Raw genomic sequence first — 21,340 nt, forward strand, 5'->3', positions numbered from 1 at the left:
AATTTCACCTACGTAAATATGGATTTTGATATCTTTTAATTGATACAATTTAAATACGTATGTAGTCTATTAATGCTATTTTAGATATAAATTGTGAACCAGGAATAAATTGAGCGTTACTATGTCCATAAACAAAGGAAGTATGAAAGTTTTGAGTTCTATTTAGGTCTTATAGGAAACGATTCGGTCAAAATCAAACAAGAATGTCAATGATGGGATATAATTAATATTCCATAACTGCGATCGGTTATTACAAAATGAATCAACTACAGCAAAATTCTTGAATGTGGTTAACAGCATGATTGATTATGGTGTCTTGCAACTTTGAATGCACTTCAGTCCCGACACGAAAATATGGATAATGTGTTTTTATAACTTGCTTTTACAATTTCAAGAGTCATTTAGATTGATTGGTTGTTGGTTGTTTGACGTCCAGTGACAAATATTTCATTAAAGTTCAGGACGATAGGAGATATGATAAGAATCATTTAGAATTGAGGAATTTATTATATATATACCTTCCTCATGAAAATGTCTGATTCCTTACCCGGCTTTTTCTATATCTTTTTGCATATTTTGTTATATGCAAATGCACAAGTGCTTTATTTTTTCAATCAGTTTTTGATTTTCGGATTTTTGGCCACGGGAATAAGGAATAAGTCATCTACACTGTCAAATTACTCGACTTTTGCAGTAAAGCGGGTACACTTATAATGTTCTTTGAATAAAATTATTGTTACTTTTGTAAGTAATGAATTATGATTACTCAATTCATATCATTCGTGACAATGTACAATGTAACACTTTGCTAAAACAGTTCATACGTTAATATAGTCTTTGGAATACATTTTAAATGGTATATAATCTCAGCCAATATAGGAAACTCGAATATTGGATCATTGTTGACCGGTTGTTAAACTTTTAAATCAATAGTTTCTACCAAACAAACGATTCCCGTGTGAACAACTTGATGTTTGAATAATGCAAGTAATTTCGTAGAGTATTGGGAAATCTTTAAGCAGTTATATGCTTTCTTCGTTTTTAAATACGACTTAATACGTTTAACGTTCTATTATGTTTGTTTGTAATGTCATGATGAGTGCTTTTAATTGATAAATATGGAAAATAATACAATGACGGTTTAGAATTACATGTACATGGTATGAACATGTATCTATAGAAGAGATTACGACGGTACCAAAGGGATTATTATATTCAAACTCACAAATCGGAGACAATTTCAAAGGGTTAAAAAAAAAAGACAACTGTAGCAGACTTTCAGCCTTCAAAACATATAAAACAGAACATAGAAATATTAAACGAACAACACGAACCCCATTATAATCCACTGGTTTTTGCATTCGAATAAGATTTTTTTTAATTTTAAAATTTATTTGGCTTAAATTATTTGTATCTAGTTTTTTTTACTAACATCGAAACGTTTTACAGAGACTTTACTGAAATTATTTGATGGTGGTTTGTTCTACCTTTATATTTTCAAATACACAATGACTTAACATTTTAAACAAAGCTTCAATTTTTTGAAAACGTTAATTTTCCCATTGTTACAGGCAGCGACCAACCACGTTTTATTTACTATAACTAAGTCTTACTAAATCATACCTTTCATTTACGTCAGGGAAAGAATATAATATCTGCATTTTCTATATCAACATGACAAATTCATAATGATAGGTTTTATTTACAAAAATTTAGGTTAACCAAATTATACCTTTCATTTATTACGTCAAGGAAAGAAATTTTAATATCTGCATTTTCTTTATCAACACGACAAAAATCATTATTATCAACATGTTTAACATTTCGTGCGACCTTACAGTTAAGCAAATAAAACTATTGAGAGGAAAATACGTAATCGTAAGACTTTAGGCCTTCTATCAACACGGTAATGGCAATTAATGTATTGATATATTCATTTAATGTGGTGATTACTGTCAATATAATAGCAATTACTTTATTTTTGTAATACCATTATCACAATGTATTTACAAATCACTTCGGAATATATTGACCCATCACGACTGGTTCCGATCTACTTCTCAGTGCAAAAATGTTGCAAAAAGCATTTGTCATTTGTCGAATGACTGTCCAGGGAGTTGAATAAACATTGATTTTTGTTTGTTTCTGGATATGGCCTGAAAATAATTTTACGATTATGTGCTCACAATGCGAATCATTTTTATGTTTTGGCATGGCTACTGGACCGGACACTTCGAGACCCGATATTGTAAAATAAATGAAAATTTTCTTGATAGTTATAGTATATCTCAGTTAGAAGAGAAAATGTTTGATAAATATAAAAAAGACTGGTGTACAAGAATTTTTTCATATAGTACCGGTTGTAAATTGAGAACATATAAACTTTTTCAGTAATATATCTTTATTTACAAAAGTCATAACAACTATAGGCATACAACATATAAACTACACAAAGTATACATAGATAGCAGAAGGTAATGTGTTAAACATATTACATCATGTTACTAGATCTTAATTGTTGTGCACGAAATATAAATTTACCCAAATTACATAATTCTCTAAGATTATTAGAACTCATTAATTGTATATATTTATACATAGAAGGTTTTCTCCAATAATATGGTTTTATAAAATAAGATCTAAGACCTTGATAAGTAGGACATTTTAAAATAAAATGCATCTCATCTTCAATGTCATTTTTACAGAAACTACATAGTCTATTACTTCTTGGAATTGCAGAATAGCGACCACATTCTATAGCTAAATCATGGCTACTAAGTCTTATTTTGGTAATACATGTCTTATAAATAACTGGTATTGGTTTACATAAATAATTTTGTAAACAAAAATTTTGAACCATATATCTATAACTTGTACATTTAACTAAATTATTCATTTGGCTGTCAAAATCTTGCTTCCGACAATCAAACAGGCGTTGTTTAATTATCAAGTAAAAACTACTGGAGAGCTTACTATCTAAAAATAAACCTTGATTATACCAAATATCACCTAAGGGAGCTACCATTTGATTTTTATGGGGGGGCTAGGATGAAATTTGAAAAAAATAGGCAGGACAGGAGTTTTGAGTAAAAAAAAAAGGCAGGATGAGACACTTGCAAAAAAAAAAAGTCAGGACGACAATTTAGGTAATAAAAAGTCAGGATAAACTAAAAAAAAAAAGGCAGGACCGAACAGAGTGAAAAATAAAAAGGCAGGACAGAGATTACAGCTAAAAAAAAATGCAGGACAAAATTTTTCATCCTAGCCCCCCCCATAAAAATCAAATGGTAGCTCCCTAAACCTATACTGAGCAACTCATTTTTAATAAAATACAACCAATTTGTCTTATTATTTGGACATTTTTGTAAATCGTCATATAAAAAACAGTAACAGTTTTTCAAAATACAGTTTGTAGTACATAACAGCTTAAACCAGTATTTAAAAATTCGACATTTTCTGGTGTGCAATAATGGCAATCTACCTAGCTCGTAGTACACCATGACATTACTAGTAGAGCTTTTTACTTTCATAATATTTTTACAATAGCCCAGATGTATCCTTTCTATAGCTGGTGCCTTGTGAGTACCCCAAATTTCACAACCATAACAAAGTATACTGTTTATATAAGTATCAAAAAGCGAAAGTAAAGTTACAAAATTCAAATATATATCTTTTACATTTCTCCTTAAGGCAAACACAGCTTTTCTACCCTGTTCTGAGAGTTTCTGCTGTAACACATTATATTTACCATTAAAATTTAACAAAATACCAAAATAACTAAACTTATCTACAACTTTTATTTCCTGGTTATTATAATACCATTTCTCATTGTCATGTATTTTTCCACCCTTTCTAAAAACAACAATTTTCGTTTTTGCTATATTCACACTAAGTGACCATTTGGAGGTATAATCATACAAAGTATCAAGTAATGTTTGTAATCCAGATACATTTTCTGAAAAAATAACCATATCGTCAGCGTACATTTATTTAGTAAAAATAAATTTAGTTCCTTCATCTCATAAGGAATAGAGTCACTATTTATAAAAGCCATTTCACAATCATTGACATACATAGAAAAAAATATCGGTGATAATACTTCACCTTGCATCAAACCTACTTCATTAGTAAAATAATCAGAGTTGAACCCATCAACACTTACACAAGAAGTGACATTAGAATACATTGCTTTGATAACCATTAAAAATTTACCTTTTTAAACATACTTATAACACTGAGCAATATTTGCTACAGAAAATGCCACAGCGCCATCGTAGTGCTTTTTCAAAGTTTAGATGTGGTGTAGCACCATTGAAAATTGAAACTGGTCGATATGAAAAGAAAAATCTAGACGAAAGAGTCTGTTTTAACTGCAATATTTTAGAGGATGAAAAACATGTACTTTTAAATTGTCCCTTGTATGAAGATCTAAGACATGCTCTTTTTATTGATATATTGTGTCATAATGATATGTTTTTAAACTTGTCTGATGAAGAAAAATTTATATATATGTTTAAAAATACCAATATTTGTAATATTGTTGCCAAAACCTGCAATAACATTTAAACAAGGAGAAATAGTATTTTATATCATTAACTACTGTATTTGTAGTATTTTATAAAATGAATAAGTATTATTTGTATTTTGATAGTCTCTCATAATTCTTTTAAGAATGGCACATACATGTATTTTATTGTTTTAACTATGTTTACTGTATAATTAATTTATATTTGTATCTTGTTTTGATCATGTTGTATGTGGTGAGACTTTAATAAACTATTGAATCTGAATCTGTGTTACATGTACCCTCGTCCGCCGTCTGAAATACAACCGATTTGTCTGGTCATTCTGCATGTACATGTACATGTAGGTACAATGTATAACCTTTGTATTTGAGTTCAATTACAATGATTAATTTTACATATTGAGTTTTCGTTCCAGGCGACAAACCTTACGAGGAATGGTAGGACTAAAAATTTTTTGCAAATTGTAATTTTTCGCCATTTGTTATAACTTACTGCAAAACTTTTTTTTTTTTTACATGTTGTACTTTATTGTATTCTAATGATTTACCAAATCGAGTATACTTTCTTATCCGTTTCATCAGCTTTTCGCGAAATATAGGTTTGAAGTTTTCCAGTATGTCAGAAGAAATTCATGGGTTAATATTGTACATGTACAATGTACCCCGAACAGAAAAATGCATGTAACACTAAATTTAAAATGTTACATTTACAATTTAATGTGGTTAAGAAACAGGAATCCTTCTTTGTGTCAGTTTTTTTAAGGAAGCATTTAAAAGAATTAAGATTGGTTTTCCTGCTCTTTTTCATTTTCTACATTATTGTATTAAATATGACTGTTTTACTGTCAAATACAGTTCGGTTGTTTCTTGTGTGTTTTGCTATAATGGTTTTGCCTGAGTTCATTCTAGGATTTGACTGGCCAAGGGGAACTTGCATTATTGCACAATCTGTTTTAGTTTCCTATGAAGTGTGTTGTTGACTGTTTGTTTTTATTGTTTGTTTGATGTTTTATATTTTAATTTTTGTCATAGAACTATTTGTTCTTTCTCGACAAGTGAGTATAATAATCTAGTTAGAATATTCCAAAATTTAATATCTTCTATATTCAATGGAGACCTGGGTTTCCGATCTAATCCTTTTCCTATTACTGGTATCCTAAGTAGTACAACAAAGTAGTAGGAGTTATATATGAGGCATTACAGGTTGTTAAAACAGCACCCCAAGTCATAAAACTTTGCTCAGTGCTCGGAGCACAAAAATCATGATCGAAACATAAAATCCAGCATTTTGATTGGTTGATTCTTGAGTCTGAGTACAAAAATCGTGCTCGAAAGTTTTATGACCGCAAGGTAAACATACATATTCTTTCAATTGCCCAGAGATTATTTTCCAGCACTTACTTCTGACAATCCGTAAGTGTTGTAAACCGCTCGCGACAATAAAGTAAACTGCTCGCCAGAATCCGTAAATAAATAGAAATGTTTTATTTTAACGATAGGAGTCTTACAGTTAATTTACTATTTGTTTACGGATTGCTACGAGTGTTAAAATGTTGGTCACGATTTCATTCGGAACGTGTGATGGTGGCTTTACTGATTATAACGTGTTATTACAAATACTTCACGAATAGATACGTATACTTTTTTATATGTCACCGTACGTGTTCTATACGATTTGGAGAAAATAAAAAATACTGCTAATCATGCGAAATCGTAGATACTCGTACTTTATTTGTAACTTTTCGTAACAACGCGTAAAAAGGTGTTACTAAAACGTTAGGGTTTCGATTTTAAAATATAGAAAATCCGTAATATATTCCAAATCTGCAAAAAGCTCTTGCAATGCCCATAAGTTGCTCGAAGTTATCCGTTTGAACTCTTAACAATTGTTAAATTTTGCCGTACATCGTAATTGCCATTAAGTTAACTACTCGTTACAACTCCTAAATCGGTCGTACAAGTGGCCAAATGGTAGTGATGCGTTATTTGTGCTATCCACGAGAACTCGTCAGAAATATATGTGAATGGGACACCTCCAACACGGAGAACAAGTATGCAAGTGACAGTTCTGATAGAACGGAGAAATTACATGTAAAGGTACTTGTATGGTCTGCTCTAAATGAACTAACACAACACCCGTTACAAGGCAATTTTTGAAACATCACTGTAAGAATTTTCTTTACCAAAGAACGTCAGTTATGTGCAATTCAGATAGAGATAAGGTTAAGCCGAATTTTTATTATTCATATGCAGTTTAAATTCACTTCAAAAACAGAAATACTTAAAAAATGTGTTTTAGTTTTTACTTGAAATGTTAGTATCACAGACTCATGTAAGCACTCTGCGATTCTATTACCATTATATTTGTAATCGAATTTTGAAATGCTTTTGTTGCATACAGTGTAGCACTGAAAACTGCAAATTTTGACAGCTTAATGTGTTTTTAATCGATAAAATATGTATGAAAAATCTCAGACCAATAGAAAATTTTACTGAAAGTACAGGTATCATGTATCGTCTTTATAATGTCATATATATTTTCCGGATTTATTTCCGATTTACATGCTGACTTTCCTTAATAGAAGATGCAACGCATCTGTCCAATTTCTATCTTATTTGTTTAATGATGTTTCACAAAAATGTATATGAAGAAAATGTTAGCATTCTTACCTCTGAGCTTTTGTGAATTATAAAAACAAGATATCCTACCCAAGTAGATGCTGACTACCTTATCTCTTTATAATATAAGGACTTTTACAGTAAGCACTAGCTTATAACTCCGATAAATGACAGTATTGATAAATTAAAACAAGTCAACATAATTGGTTGACTAAAAAATTGCAACTAAATTGACCAATCAAAATTATTACTGTATATATTAATTTATTGATCGTGTATTACTAGATAGAATATTAATTATATATTTTAGCGAAGAATACATAATATTAAAAACAATACAAAGAAAAAACGCACACCAAAGGCAACAGGAAAATTGCAAATCAAAGCAGAGACTTAAAATGCAGAAATATAAAGGAGGGGGGGGGGGGCAAGGGGCTTAACTGTTATGCTGTTATGGGGCAATTTAATTCTTTGTTATCTGTTATTTTGAAAATATATTTGCTGTTAGCTGTTATTGGGCTTTTAGTTTTTTTTGTTATCTGTTATTGTGATAATGTATTTGCTGTTAACTGTTATTGAAAATTGGAATGTTAGCATTTTTTTTTACAGTCAATATTCGGTATAGTCTACCACTACTAATATGTTTGTCCCGTATTGAGAGAATGATTCCATTAACATATATATACCCATCACAGAAGTGAGGTCCAGGGGCCTGTTTATCGAAACTGTCCTAAGATCGGTCCTAAGAATTTCTTAGGACAGAAGTTAGGATAAAGTTAGGACCGACTTACGACACGTCTCAGCATGCACATCGAAACTATCTTAGGAATATCTTAGCTAGAACGTCCTAACTGATGTCATAAGTATTAGCGGAAAAGAAAATACAAACCGAATATGAAAAAAAAATAATTATGATATCATATTTTATCAATAACTTTTATTCAAATATGGTTAATTAGAATCTAATAACTAATATGTAGTTTTAAATTAAAGGTAATAAATATTTTTTTGTAAAATAATTGTACATTTAAACTGTATGAAACAAAACATGACACAAAAATAAAAAATCAACAAACTAACTGTAAACAAGATATATAATACGTAAAAATCGTAACATGTTTTTGAGTGAGTTGAATTCGAAGTGTTACATTTTCATTCTTTAACAGTTCAAATGCAAATCTCGTGCATTATTCATATCATTACGGAGAATTTCAACTATCTTTACTACTGTTTTAAAAATAAGACGCGCGAAAATGAACAAAAGACGAAATTCGAATGTATCCTAAAGTTAGGACCATCCTAAGACCATCTTAGGACACCTAAATTGGTATCCTAAAGTTAGGACAATTCCTATGATTTTCCTAAGTTGCGACATGTTTGATAAACCCATTTAGGACTAAGATGTGTCCTAAGTTGGTCTTAGGACACGTCCTAATCCCAAGAGAGCTTCGATAAACAGGCCCCAGGACAATTCAAGTATATCTTATGATTATATATCCTTTGTAAAAAATACCATTTTTTTTTATGAATGTGTATTTAGAATTATCCTAATTTTTTGTATGAGAATAATGTTCCTTGTTTACCGTACGAACATATTTAATTAAAACAATTCTTAATATGACAAAAAGGAAAACATATGGCCAGGAATATCTGACAATGATGTCAATTAAGGACTAGGTCCTAACAACCACTTAACCTTTTATATAATATGGTACATAGACTCAGCTCTGTGATTCTTTTCAAAGCAGAACCAAATGCATTGTACAATGATAGTTCCAACCATGTACTTGGGTCCGAAGCTGCGCATAACTCATTACAAACAAAGATTTATTTCGTTTCAAGCCATTGTTTCCCTACTAAACTATGTATTCTACTTACTAGTACACTTGGTACAATCAAAAACCTCAGCTGATAAAAAATTGTTCAAATAAGGCCTTTGAAAATAGTGGAATAATTTTTTTCTACCCTATATACCACTTTGCCTCATAGTTTTATTAAGAAAAATTCCTCATTAAATGGTCATTTAGAAAAAGTCAGAATATTCAAACTCTTTTAGGTCACTTTTTTGATTAGCAACAAAGGGAGCTTCAGTCAATATATATAAACAATACACCAAAGTTTCATGAGAACTGCTGAAAACATTTTTGTGTTAATGTCTGAAAACTGAAAAATCACCCCTTTTTAATTAAAGAAACCTGTTAACTCGGAAACATAAAATCTAAAATTTATAAAAATTGCAAGTTACCTCATGTTAATAGATATAAACAATTCACCAAAATTCCTTGCTTTTTGAAAGCATTTTTGAGATATTATCAGAAAACTGAAAAAAAAACACCAATTTTATTGAATAAAAACCCATTACCCAGAAACTTAAAATCTAAAATTTATAAAAAAAAAAAGGAAAAAAAGGGAGCTCACGTCAATAGATATAACCAATTTCCCAAAGTTTAATGCAAATGGTTAAAGAGTTTTTGAGTTAATGTCCGACATGTTGACAACAGACGGACAACAGTATACCATAATACGTTCCGTAAACGAGCGTATAAAAAATATTATAATATATTGAGTAGTAATTTAAACACATTATATACATAAATTAATACTAAAAACATAGTCATAAAAATGGAATGCATTACAAAGGATTATATCCGTAATAAGAAATACTGATTTGTCAAAGACCGAATTATTTTAATATTTCATTTACTATTATCTGTTTTTGTACATTTTAATTCCTTGTTATCTGTTATGAGCCAAATCAATTTGCTGTTTTGCTGTTATTAGGACCCCCCTTGCCCCCCCCCCCCCCTCATAAAGTTGTTTGTGAAACGTTCATTAGCAAATATTTCACGAATATTAAGAACGAGAACAAATAAAAATAGTACGTCCAAGCAGAAATGTTTTAAAGATTTATGCTTATACTCGTATCACATTTTTATCTTATCTTCCTTTATTTGCATCGAATTTGCCACTGGACGTTAAATGGACATTATTATAGGGTTATCATGGTCCATGTTATTGAAATATGTAATGAATGTTAGTCCAGTACAATAGATGATTTGAAATCGGTAAACCATTCACTTATAACGTGTGAAAACAACAATGTTATCCTATGCACTACATAAAGTAATTTGAGGAAAAATGTGTTATTCCCCTCCTTAAAACAGAAAAATACTAAGTACAACAGTTAATTTACATTTATTAGAAAAAATTAGACTTAAACTTTTAGACATTTAATGTTGGTCTCAACTTTATACTATGACAACTATATTTATGCAAAAACGGAACTCTTTTAAAATTATAGGAATCAGCATTCAATCTTAAAGAGAGAAAAGAAACAGCAAGTATTTTGCATGAAATAGGAAAAGAAAATAGTTGCATAATGATTATTAACTTAAATACATTTGTCACTTGTTTTTATAAAACTGTATTTCTAAATAGGTAGAGCGTTAGTTGTTTGCTAGACCCCATTTAACCTTTTCCGAGTGTATTTATTTATTGCTGCACATCAATACTTATAACGTTCTGAAGCACTGGCATCACCGCCGGATCTGAGTGTGAGAGGTCCACGAGTGGTCAAAATTATAAACCAGTCAACCTTAATATTCTAGTAAGTGTTGCTTAAGGTGGTACCCAACACTTTAACTAAAATTAATTTGGCTCGTTAAATTTTCTTAAATTTTGACAAAGTATTTACTTTGACCCTTTGAAAAAAATATAAAAAAAAATTAAAAAATTGAACCAACCGTTTAATCAGAAAAATTACACTGGTTATATAGCAGTTTGACAAGCACTCATTTTAATCATTGAGAAGCTTAATATTCCCTTAAGAACACAACGTCATTAAAACGTTCTGCTGATTTTACAGAGTTATCTCTTAAAACTACTTTCATAATTCGACATAGATTCTTGGTTACTTAAAAACTAACCATTTTGAAACTGAAAAGAAACAAAAACTGGTTATCTATGCTTAACTTTGTTAACAAAATTATTGCCACTTAATCGGTATCATGTTTCGCATTTTCTGTCTCCTTTAAAGAGTATGGCGACTCATACTTTTCAATTAAATGTAAATGGACAATAGAATGTACTTTAATAAATGTTTTAAATACAGAACAAAATACCACAAGTAGCATAATTTCGGGATATTATCAAAATCTCACTTTCAGCATGTCCATATGGGAAATCGTATTCGAATATTTACTGATAAACATCTAACAATTGTATTCAATGTGAACATTATATATTTTTCAGTAAAAAAAACATCACTTACCCATTTGTGCAGATTCCAGTTGTTGATGAAAAGCTTTCAGACAGTTCGCTAAATTGATTTGTAGCTGTTTTTATTGAATAAACAATTCCTAGGGCAAGAGTTTTATGATAATTTTACGAGAATGTTTCCGTAAATCTGAAGTAACTTATATTACTTCGTATTTAATTGGTTTGTTTTGATATTTTGGATTTTTTTATCACAGTTTTATACAGTCATCATTCTTTAGTAAAAGCTGCATAATGTTTACAACATAATCCGCTATGCAGAGAGTTACGACAATAAAGAACAATAAAACATGGGTTGAAGACACTTGTCAAAAATAGACTAACAAACCACGGGGGGGGGGGGGGGGGGGGGTCTCAACATGGGATTTTGGGTACAGGTGTGCAGCTGGGATTTTAAAAACACCCCCCATTCATATATTGAATAATTGTGAAATCCCTACCTATACATATATTTCACAGCGAAATCATAACCCATTCATATATTTATCACCCATTGATATATCACAATCGGTCAATTACTACCTATTGATATATTTCCTCGGTAAAATTGCACCCCATTGATATATTTGACGGATCAAAAAAGGGACCCATTCCAGCGGCACATATGTATATACCTTTATATAGGAAGAGACCCCCCCCCCCCCCCCCCCCCCCCGTGTAACAAACTCAGTGTCAAAAACGAAATAAGACAAACAACATTCTACAAAACTGCACTTAGAATGTGTAATGAATTTTTAGAGTTATTGGACTTACATGTACGTCATTGTGACGACAATTCAACGACACTGAATACTTAAAAAATAACGAATATTAATAGCCTTATCTGTATAAACAACATAGTGAATACATATAAATGGAATTGTATAACAATATCATTTTCTTTTTATTTGCTAGAAATATGATTTGACTACTTTAATTACATGTTTAACTACAAATTACTTTATAAGTGAAATTCACGGTAAAATTGAAAAAAAACTCTTTTTGTTGACATTTCAAAGTAGTCATCCGATAACGTTTTTTTTTATGTAGTTGAGGCTTAACTTTTCTGATTGGTCGACACTCCAGTTGATGAATATGGATTAATACGTTGTTGCTTAGGATCTTAGAAACTAGCGATAATTTTCATTTTCAAGCAAGTCGAGTGAGAATAAAAAAATACACATGTATCCATTACCCTTAAAAGAATTTTTTGTATTCTACAATTTTAACAACACTATAACAACACGTTATTACGAGAGTAGCCATTTTCGTCAATAGTTCTTAATCTTATGGGATATTTTACCAATCCCATTTCTCTTCATATACGTTCTTTATTAACTCTCTAAGACTTATAGTAATTGTCGACTGATTGCAGCTCTTACAAAAATATAAAAAGTATGTAAGTCACGGATCCAATTCCGTCTGCGACTATGATAAATAGACGGGTCGAAATTAAGTCAAACCCAACAATAGTTTTTCAATCAACTATGATGATATTTTCTGGATTAGGCTGTTATCGCAGTTTGTTTTTGTAAACAAATTGATGTCTGCCACCTGAATAAAAAGAAGATCAACGATTCATACCAACAAAGGCTAATGGCTTTTTTCTGATACTTGTTTAGCAGTTTTAGAATTCCGATGACAACTTATTACTGTTTCATATGAATGGTTTAATATAAAGTTATCAGTTGGTCCTGATATAATCTATTGTTGTGAACTGAAATTGCCACTATTATTATCAGAAAAATGGCTTTTATAGTAAAATACAATGACCTATCATTGTTGGAAAGTAAACACTCAAGATATGTTTGTTCTCTCTAATAAAATATAATATTTCGTAATACAAATATCAAATCAAATCTTTTACAGTAAATCAATATAATAAACTGAAAATTCTCAGCTTTATGAGAATTTTTTTAGCAGATGACAAATCACTTCGTCGACTTAACCATGATTACCGCATGTTCTCCGTGAGTAGGAGACATAATCGGTTGTTCAAAACATCGACTTTAAACTTGAAAAAGAGGCTTCTCCTCGATATACACGTGCTGTAGATATTAAATTCGAATGAAAAAAAAAAATAGAATTGATTTATGGAAAAGGAAAAAGGGTCGAAAGATACCAGAGGAACAGTCAAACTCATAATTCGAAAATAAACGCAATGGCTAAAAATGAAAAAGACAAACAGACAAATAATAGTACCTAAAAAACAACATAGAAAACTACGGACTGAGCAACACGAACCCCACCAAAAACTGGGGGTGATCTCAGGTGTTCCAGAAGGGTAAGCAGATCCTGCTGCACATGTAGCACCCGTCACATGTGAAGGCGAAAATAGGACAACTTGTTTTCTTTAATTCATTTTCTTAATCATGGTGGACATTTAAAGAGATACACAATGACACAATCATGAAAACGCTACATACAAAACTAGAAAGAGAGCTTCACAAACCCCACTAAACATTGGGTTGATCAGAGGTGTTTCCAAAAGGTAAGTAGATCCTGCTCCATGTGTAGCACCCACCAGATTGACCAGATCTTCATTTAAATGATAATGATGGATATACGGAAAGTACAGTGTTCTAAAAAAAAAACCCACTTGGAACCTGTACTTTTGAACGATGAAAAGAAAATTTCAGAATTAAGTGAAAATGATAACTGATTGTTCGACTGTCCTTTACTGAACCTCTAGTTGCAAATATAATGAAATCATTCAGAATCAATAAATGAAATAGGTTGGTTTGTCAAAGAGATAAGGGTATGCAAGGTGTCAACCAAATTTCACTTTTTTTTATATAACTTTAGATAATTTGTAGAATGTTTGAACAGGGTATACATTATCAAATACTAGTAATCTATTTTGTCTTTCGTTTTCTGACAAAAAAATTCAGGAGAAGATTATCAATTAAGTTGAATTTGTGTTTACACTGAATGCGCTGTTGCACTTGTCGTGTACTATTCCAAGGACGTCTTCGTATCAATAAAGGTTACAAATAACGATGTTTATAATAAGAATATTGACGGACAAGACTTCAACTTGAATGTCTATGCTTATTCCGTTAATTAAAAAAATGTCCTTTTATATTGGAGAATAAACTAAAAATATCTGCTAATGAGTACTACGTCTTTAAAGCTTATAACTTCCTTAGTAAAGTCATATTAAGTTGAATGATATCACGTACAGTTAATAAGTATGTCCTTTACCCGATAACTGGTATGTACTTAGTATTCTAGAGTTAAAAAAGTCCGAGCAGTCCGAGCTTTAAATCGAAAGGTTAACCGGGCGTGTTTTTTCTTATTATTATTTTTGCCTACGCCTTTTCGCTTGATGACGTTTTAGTCGAATCCAATAATTATATTATTCGTTAGATTTTTTAAATAAAATTTAAAATCATTCTCGTTATGATTTTTAAAAAGTGGCATGTTTGATTTCTTTTGTCTCAGCCTAAGCCATTGTTTTTTTTGTTGCAAGTTCTATGCCACCGCGAGGTTAGACGTGATGAAATGTTATTACAAATACAACCACAATATCTGCCAGACATAATAATTACTTAGATAAATTAAAAAAATATCCCAGGTGATAAAACTATCGTCAGTTACTTCCAAATACCCTGATCAATTTTCCAACTTACATATTCCTCATTTAAAATTCAGAAGAAATCTTTTAACATATCAACAACATAGTAACCTAATAGGAAAAATTCATCTTAAAAAACTTTTCCTTGTCTATAGGCAAATAATTTAATTTGGGATGTAACGCGTCTTCTGATTGGCTGACGTTATTTTGTTATGAGCCCATAGACATAATTTAGTCATGTGACCGTGACGTCATCAACGTTTTTTCATGGTTTTCTACGGTTTAAAATGGAATTTAGAATTAAATTATAAGAAATGACTGTAATATTTTTTCTGTCTATTCGAAATAACATAAAAAAATGTGGTGCACACTGTTAAATAACCCGCTACGCGCGTTATTCATTGTGCACCATATTTTTAATGTTATTTCGAATAGACAGAAAAAATAGTACAGTCATTCCTTAAATGGGATAAGATACATTTATTTCCCTGACTAAGGGAGATATGAAGATTTGTTCACCCAAGAATATTCATATTTCATGAGGACTTTGATTTGAGGTTTAGAGGGTGAGCAAATCTTCAGTTTGTTTTTATACAGTAGTTTCTATTGTTCTTGTCTTCAACTAGTTTAGGACGTCAATAATTTAAACAAAGGTAATAATTTACTATTCTTTATACTAAGAATATTGATGGAAAAGACTTCGTTATTATTGTCTATACTTAATCAGTCATTAGAGAGTTGTTTGAAATAAAACCCTTTTATTGACAATTTAAACATAGAAACATCTACTAATGAACCCTGTGTCTTGGTAGTTTATTACTCGACTTGATAGTTTCCTGTTAAAGTCATAAGTTAAATAATATCACGCATTGTTGATAAATATATCCTTTTGCTCGATAACTGGTATGTACTTAGTATTCTAGAGTGTAAATAATCTGAGCTATCAATCAAAACGGTTAGCGAGAGGTGTTTTTTATATCGCTTTTGCGTTTTTTGGATATACTATACAATTGAATCCGGTCACCCTAAAATTCATTTTAAATCAGTTTTAATTATAAAATTGATATCATCACAACTATTGAACATTTCTAAGTTGACTAATTAGTTAAAACACGAAAATAAGAAAATATACTGTGATTGCAAATGGGATAACCTTAAACCAGAGATAAACTGATGCAGAAGGTTAGCAACTATGGGTCACCACTTTTAAAGGACAGTTAGCTACAGTATATGTGGAACAAAGTATAAACATTTTTGACCATCAATTACCCCAAACGATACCTTAATCTATTGCTTACCTTACATATTCATTATTCTCAATTCGAAATTAAAATCTTTTGAAAAGGAGATTCGAAAAAACATCAACAATATAGTAATCAAATAGGACAAATATGCAACCCCAAACTATCAACAGTTACTGTACTTTATTTTCGTACTTGGTCGTACTAGTTTTGTCAAGCTAAACATATAAATGTGCTACTTGTCGGTCATTGATTATTATTTTTTAAAAAAACCTTTGACGTTTTCCTTAAAATATAAGATGCGAAAATTCAAATGTTCAAGATTTGTTTTTTTTTACATATTTGTTTTCGTCATATGTCATACTTTATTAAATTTGAGGTTTTCCGTTAACTGTAAGATAAATTTTAAAATTATAGAGCCTGCTAAATCTTCAATTCACCTTACAACAAACTCGTGAAACGGTCAAAAGGGTTTATCAGACTTATCACCGGGTTTTTTCTTATGTGAGCAAAGCAACAGTGCACCATGAGTAGTAAGATGTGTTAACTGTTGCGGATCAACCCCCAGGCCTTGAAGGCATAAAACTTTGCTCAGTGCTCGGAGCACAAAAATCATGCTCGAAACATGAAATCCAGCAATTTGATTGGTTGATTTTCGAATCTGAGTTCAAAAATCATGCTCGAAACATGAAATCCAGCAATTTGATTGGTTGATTTTCGAGTCTGAGTACAAAAATCATGCTCGAAAGTTTCATGACCGTGCCTAGGTTGTTGCTTCTCAGTTTACAATATTCGATGCTGTGTTTTGTGTACTGTTGTTTGTATTTTTTTTATTTTTTTTTTATCTATTTGACATTGCGTTGGCGTTTTAATTTCGATTGAAGTTGAAAGTCTCTTTTGTAATTTTCATCTCTCTTTTATTAAGATTAAAATTCAAAATCATGCTTGCTGATTCGACATTTTTAGATTTTTGACAGAATTTTGTATACCGTAGAATGTTACCATCTTGGATTGTGATTAACATCTGAGTGTTTTATATCATACAAAGATATTATGTTATAAATCCTGATTTTGATTAATGTTTGGAATGTACTGAAAATTCCTGATTTGAAATATTGCCCGCTAGTCTTTGTAAGTTAAACATATTTGCATGTTTACTTACATTATCTATAAAAAAAAAAACAAATCAGACGTTTTTTATCTTTTGACCATGAAGGTAATACAATAAACTGCATAATATATACTAATATTGAGGGTAATAACGTATTATTGACAGATATAATGAATATGAAACAAAATGATAAATTCCCGTATGTGTTAATATGACATTTTGATTGCAATTTGTATGGCAACAAAATTGGCAATACCAATACTATCGTATTTACAAAGTCATTTTATAATACTTATATATAAACTAATATTGCTAACAAAACACTTATAAAGGAGACGGATTTATATAAATTCTTTATTTTTGCTGAATCACTGTTTTTCTTTTATATAATTTAGTTTGTGTACTTTTGGAGAAAAAACAACTTTTGTTTGAACTAATTTCTGCGAATGAGTTACTTTTCATTCTATATTTAATTGTTTAATACCAGGATTTATTAACACGATAACAAAGGTACATGTATACAAATCTCGACAATATCTGATATCACTTATATGTTAATTGATAATGCTTACAAAACATTATTAAGGGGGACGGATTCATATAATTTCTTCTTGTTTCCGAGTACGTGTTTTATATTGTTTAATTGTAATCCACTTTTAGAAAATAATATTGTTTGACCTAATTGCTGCCTTTGTTCTATATTTCATTTTCATGACAAGGATTTAGTTACACAATATCAAAGTAATGTTAATCTGGAAAATATATTATATAACATGCACATGTTAGTTTTAGTGAGAAATCCAGCTGTTTGGTATGATTTTAATTTGATATTTTAAAGAGACATCAGCTGCATAAAATATGTTTTTGTTGTATTAAATTCTGCTAGCATGTTTTCTTGTGCAGTAAAATATTCTTCAGACGGACTTTAATCGAGAATATAAAAGGTAAAATAACAAAGATACCGAATGTCGAGAAAAATTATATAGTCCCTTAGCAAATGGCAAAGTCTGAAGCTCAAACACATCAAACGTAAAGCCATAATAAAATTTACAGTATCTTAACCATGTTAACAGACATATTGAATTTAAAGATAAAGCATTTCAAGAAAATTAGAAAAATAAAGGCAACAGTAGTATACCGATGTTCAAACTCATAAATCCATGGACAAAAAACAAAATCGGGGTAACAAACTAAAACTGAGGGAAACGCATTAAATATAAGAGGAGAACAACGACACAACACTACCATGTAACACACACAGAAACGGACCAAGCAACAGACAAAATCCCACGAGAATAACAAATATAACATCAAAACCAAATACATAAATTTGGGATAGACAAGTACCGTGACACGTCTTATCGCAATGTGACTTTACACTCAAAAATAAGAGAAAACAAACGACGCAACGTTAAAATGTAACACATACAGAAACGAACTATAATATAACAATGGCCATATTCCTTACTTGGTACAGGACATTTTTAAAGAAAAAAATGGCGGGTTGAACCTGGTTTTGTGGCATGCCAAACCTCCCCTTTTATAGCCATGTGAAATACAACATTATTAGAAACCGTATATTTAAATTACAAATAGTAAAATAACGAAAAAAATACCGAACTCCGAAAAATTCAAAAGGAAAGTCTGTAGTCAAATGACAAAAACAACTAATGAGTTACCTTTTGTTCTATATCACTTATATTTAAATTTATAACGCTAACAAAACATTAATAAGGGTGACGGGTCTATATAAATTCGCTCTTTTTCCGAGTTATTGTATGTCTTCTACATGATTGTAACTTCTGCAATTTTGGAAATAATATTTTTGACCTAATTGCTGCCTTTATTCTATTTTTCGTATTGATACTATTTAGTCCCTAAACAAATGGCAAAGTCAAGAGCTCAAACACATCAATGGTCAAGCCGAATAAAATTTCCAATATTTTTTCAGACACATGGAATTTAAAACTGACCAATGCAAATAAGAACAGTAAATTAAAATAAAATACATTTTATTGTAGAAGAAAACAAATTCTGAAACCGTTCATATTCAGTTCCGTAATTCAGTTTCATAAAGTATAAAATGTAAATCAAATTAGGCATACTTTCAATACCGAATTAGCAATTTGTATTTTTGAAGAAAATTACATTTAACACAAATCCGAAATCAACAGTCAAAAGAAACACTGAAACATAAACCGTAAAAACGAGAGAGACTAAATTTCTAGACCAATCAGAGATATCAATATTACTTCAAATCGATTATAAAAGTTTAAGCATTTAGATACAAATAGATTTGCTATTTTTGTATTCTTATATTTCCTACCGGTATTCTGACTTTCCACGAAAATTAAAGTTACATGTATTTTATTGAAACAAATGAACAAAATAATATCACATCATTATATAAAGTACTTCGAGGTATCTTTTGAGTATTCTTTATTAATGCATGGTTATTTTTGTTCTGTTGTTACTTTTTTTCTGCGATAAATTATGATAAAAATAATTGAATTATGATAAAAATACAGATCATGAGTCAATGATTTGACAATACTACATTCTACTTTCTGAACTGGTTATTATTACGCATGTCAGCTTTTCAAATTGTTTAAGATGTGCATCATTATGATAAAACATAAGAAACCAGAACAGTCATCATAACAGAAAGTAGACCAGCACGTTGTCAGATCTTTGAACTGTTTAAGAATGCGACACTCACTTTGCGTTACGACCAATTGCAACATTCCTTTTATGGGTATGTAGGTTATCTTTTGTAATGGAACACTTTCAAGCGAAACCAATACTCTTTTTTCCCGAGTTTAATTCAAGCACTAGCTCTAGCACTTTTTATAGAATCTGAAAGTAATGTTATTTATTTATGGTTATGACATATTTGTCATTTGGAGTAAAGCAAACAATAATGTTTTAAACAGTTCATTATAATGTCTTTCCAAAAAACATGGAATCTACCAAAAAACGGTATCTAAGAAATAAATATCATGTTAGAAATGATGACTGTATTCGTAAACGTGAAACTATCATACTCATATGCAATACCATAAAATAGGAAAATTATATCATTGACATAAAGGTTCCTCAACATTTACAATGAATACGAGTGCTTGAAACAAATACAAATTAGAACATTACTTATTTATCGTAAAAACATAGCACGGCAATTTATTTCAACAGAAATGTCATTTCAAATAAAAAAAACTACAATACCTTCATTAATATCGTTGATTACTTCTCTCACCTAAGGGACGTGGTATTTTAGAAAGTTCCAAAGATCAATTCACGATATTGCCTTTTGTCAGCTAAAAAAGGAAATTTAATTGTCATACCAATATAATTGTCAATTTTTATACAATATCTCATTTATTAAAAAAAAAAAAAAATACACAGGAATATTTCATCTTTTTAATAAAGTACAAACAATGGATTACCAATATAAACCTAGAAGAGCGCTCAGTGATAACTCAAATGTCTGAAGTAAATCATTATGATAATGTCGTGTATGATGTTGGTATCAATCTCTTTCGACATCAATTAGTAAATTGTTTCTAATATAACGTAATAACCTTATCAAAATAATGTTATAAATACGCATTAATGTATTGATTCCTTTATAATAAAATAATGGTTTTGATAGCAGGTCTTTGACAATCTTTGTTAAATTCGGGTTTTTTGTTTTACACCCTAGTTTTAAAAAAAGAAATATATATTAGGCAAGAGTGTAATGCATGTTTACCCCTTATATAATTTATATTTCCACGATCTGCAAATAATTACAAATTTATAGAAAACAATAATGACAATCGGTACCCTAAAGATATAACCGGTCTTTAATCAAAGCGCCCTTTGAAAAATCAACAGCAAAAAAAAAAAAAAATCAAAAACACAAAAACAGTGCTATCAAAAGCTTGTATTCTTTTTTTAATTTTGTTTTGATTTACCAGCCCAAGATTAACCGGCACTCACTGATCCTCTCAATAAGAATCAAACTACGATAC

At 30.3% G+C, this 21,340-nt stretch overlaps 2 protein-coding genes across 3 annotated transcripts in view; both read right to left on the minus strand.

The window, feature by feature from the left end:
* Window positions 1-21,340, minus strand: part of LOC139481781 (uncharacterized) — a 72,487-nt gene that overhangs the window by 40,237 nt on the left and 10,910 nt on the right. Inside the window, exon 1 of one of the 2 annotated variants that reach the window (XM_071265281.1) lies at window positions 7,196-7,303. The exons of the other annotated variant lie outside the window; for it this stretch is intronic. The gene's annotated coding sequence lies outside the window, so the exon portion shown is untranslated. Of the gene's footprint in view, window positions 1-7,195; window positions 7,304-21,340 lie in introns of those variants that run through there. 2 annotated transcript variants of the gene reach the window in all.
* LOC139483215 (uncharacterized) lies at window positions 2,091-3,975 on the minus strand. Its single transcript, XM_071267247.1, has 2 exons — window positions 3,267-3,975; window positions 2,091-2,156 (listed from the first exon to the last, which is right to left on the minus strand). Exons 1-2 carry the CDS (start codon window positions 3,969-3,971, stop codon window positions 2,091-2,093), a joined length of 771 nt encoding a protein of 256 aa, XP_071123348.1. The 5' UTR covers window positions 3,972-3,975.

The sequence above is a fragment of the Mytilus edulis genome, chromosome 7 (assembly GCF_963676685.1).
Source record: "Mytilus edulis chromosome 7, xbMytEdul2.2, whole genome shotgun sequence".
Taxonomy (NCBI): domain Eukaryota; kingdom Metazoa; phylum Mollusca; class Bivalvia; order Mytilida; family Mytilidae; genus Mytilus; species Mytilus edulis.

What these genes read in the sequence shown, in the direction of transcription:
- LOC139483215 (XM_071267247.1), bottom strand. Translation starts at nt 3,971, where the DNA reads ATGGTTATTTTTTCAGAAAATGTATCTGGATTACAAACATTACTTGAT. An exon ending in ATTTGATTTTTATGGGGGGG is followed by an intron (nt 2,157 to 3,266) that starts GCTAGGATGAAA and finishes AATTATTTTCAG; the next exon opens with GCCATATCCAGAAACAAACA.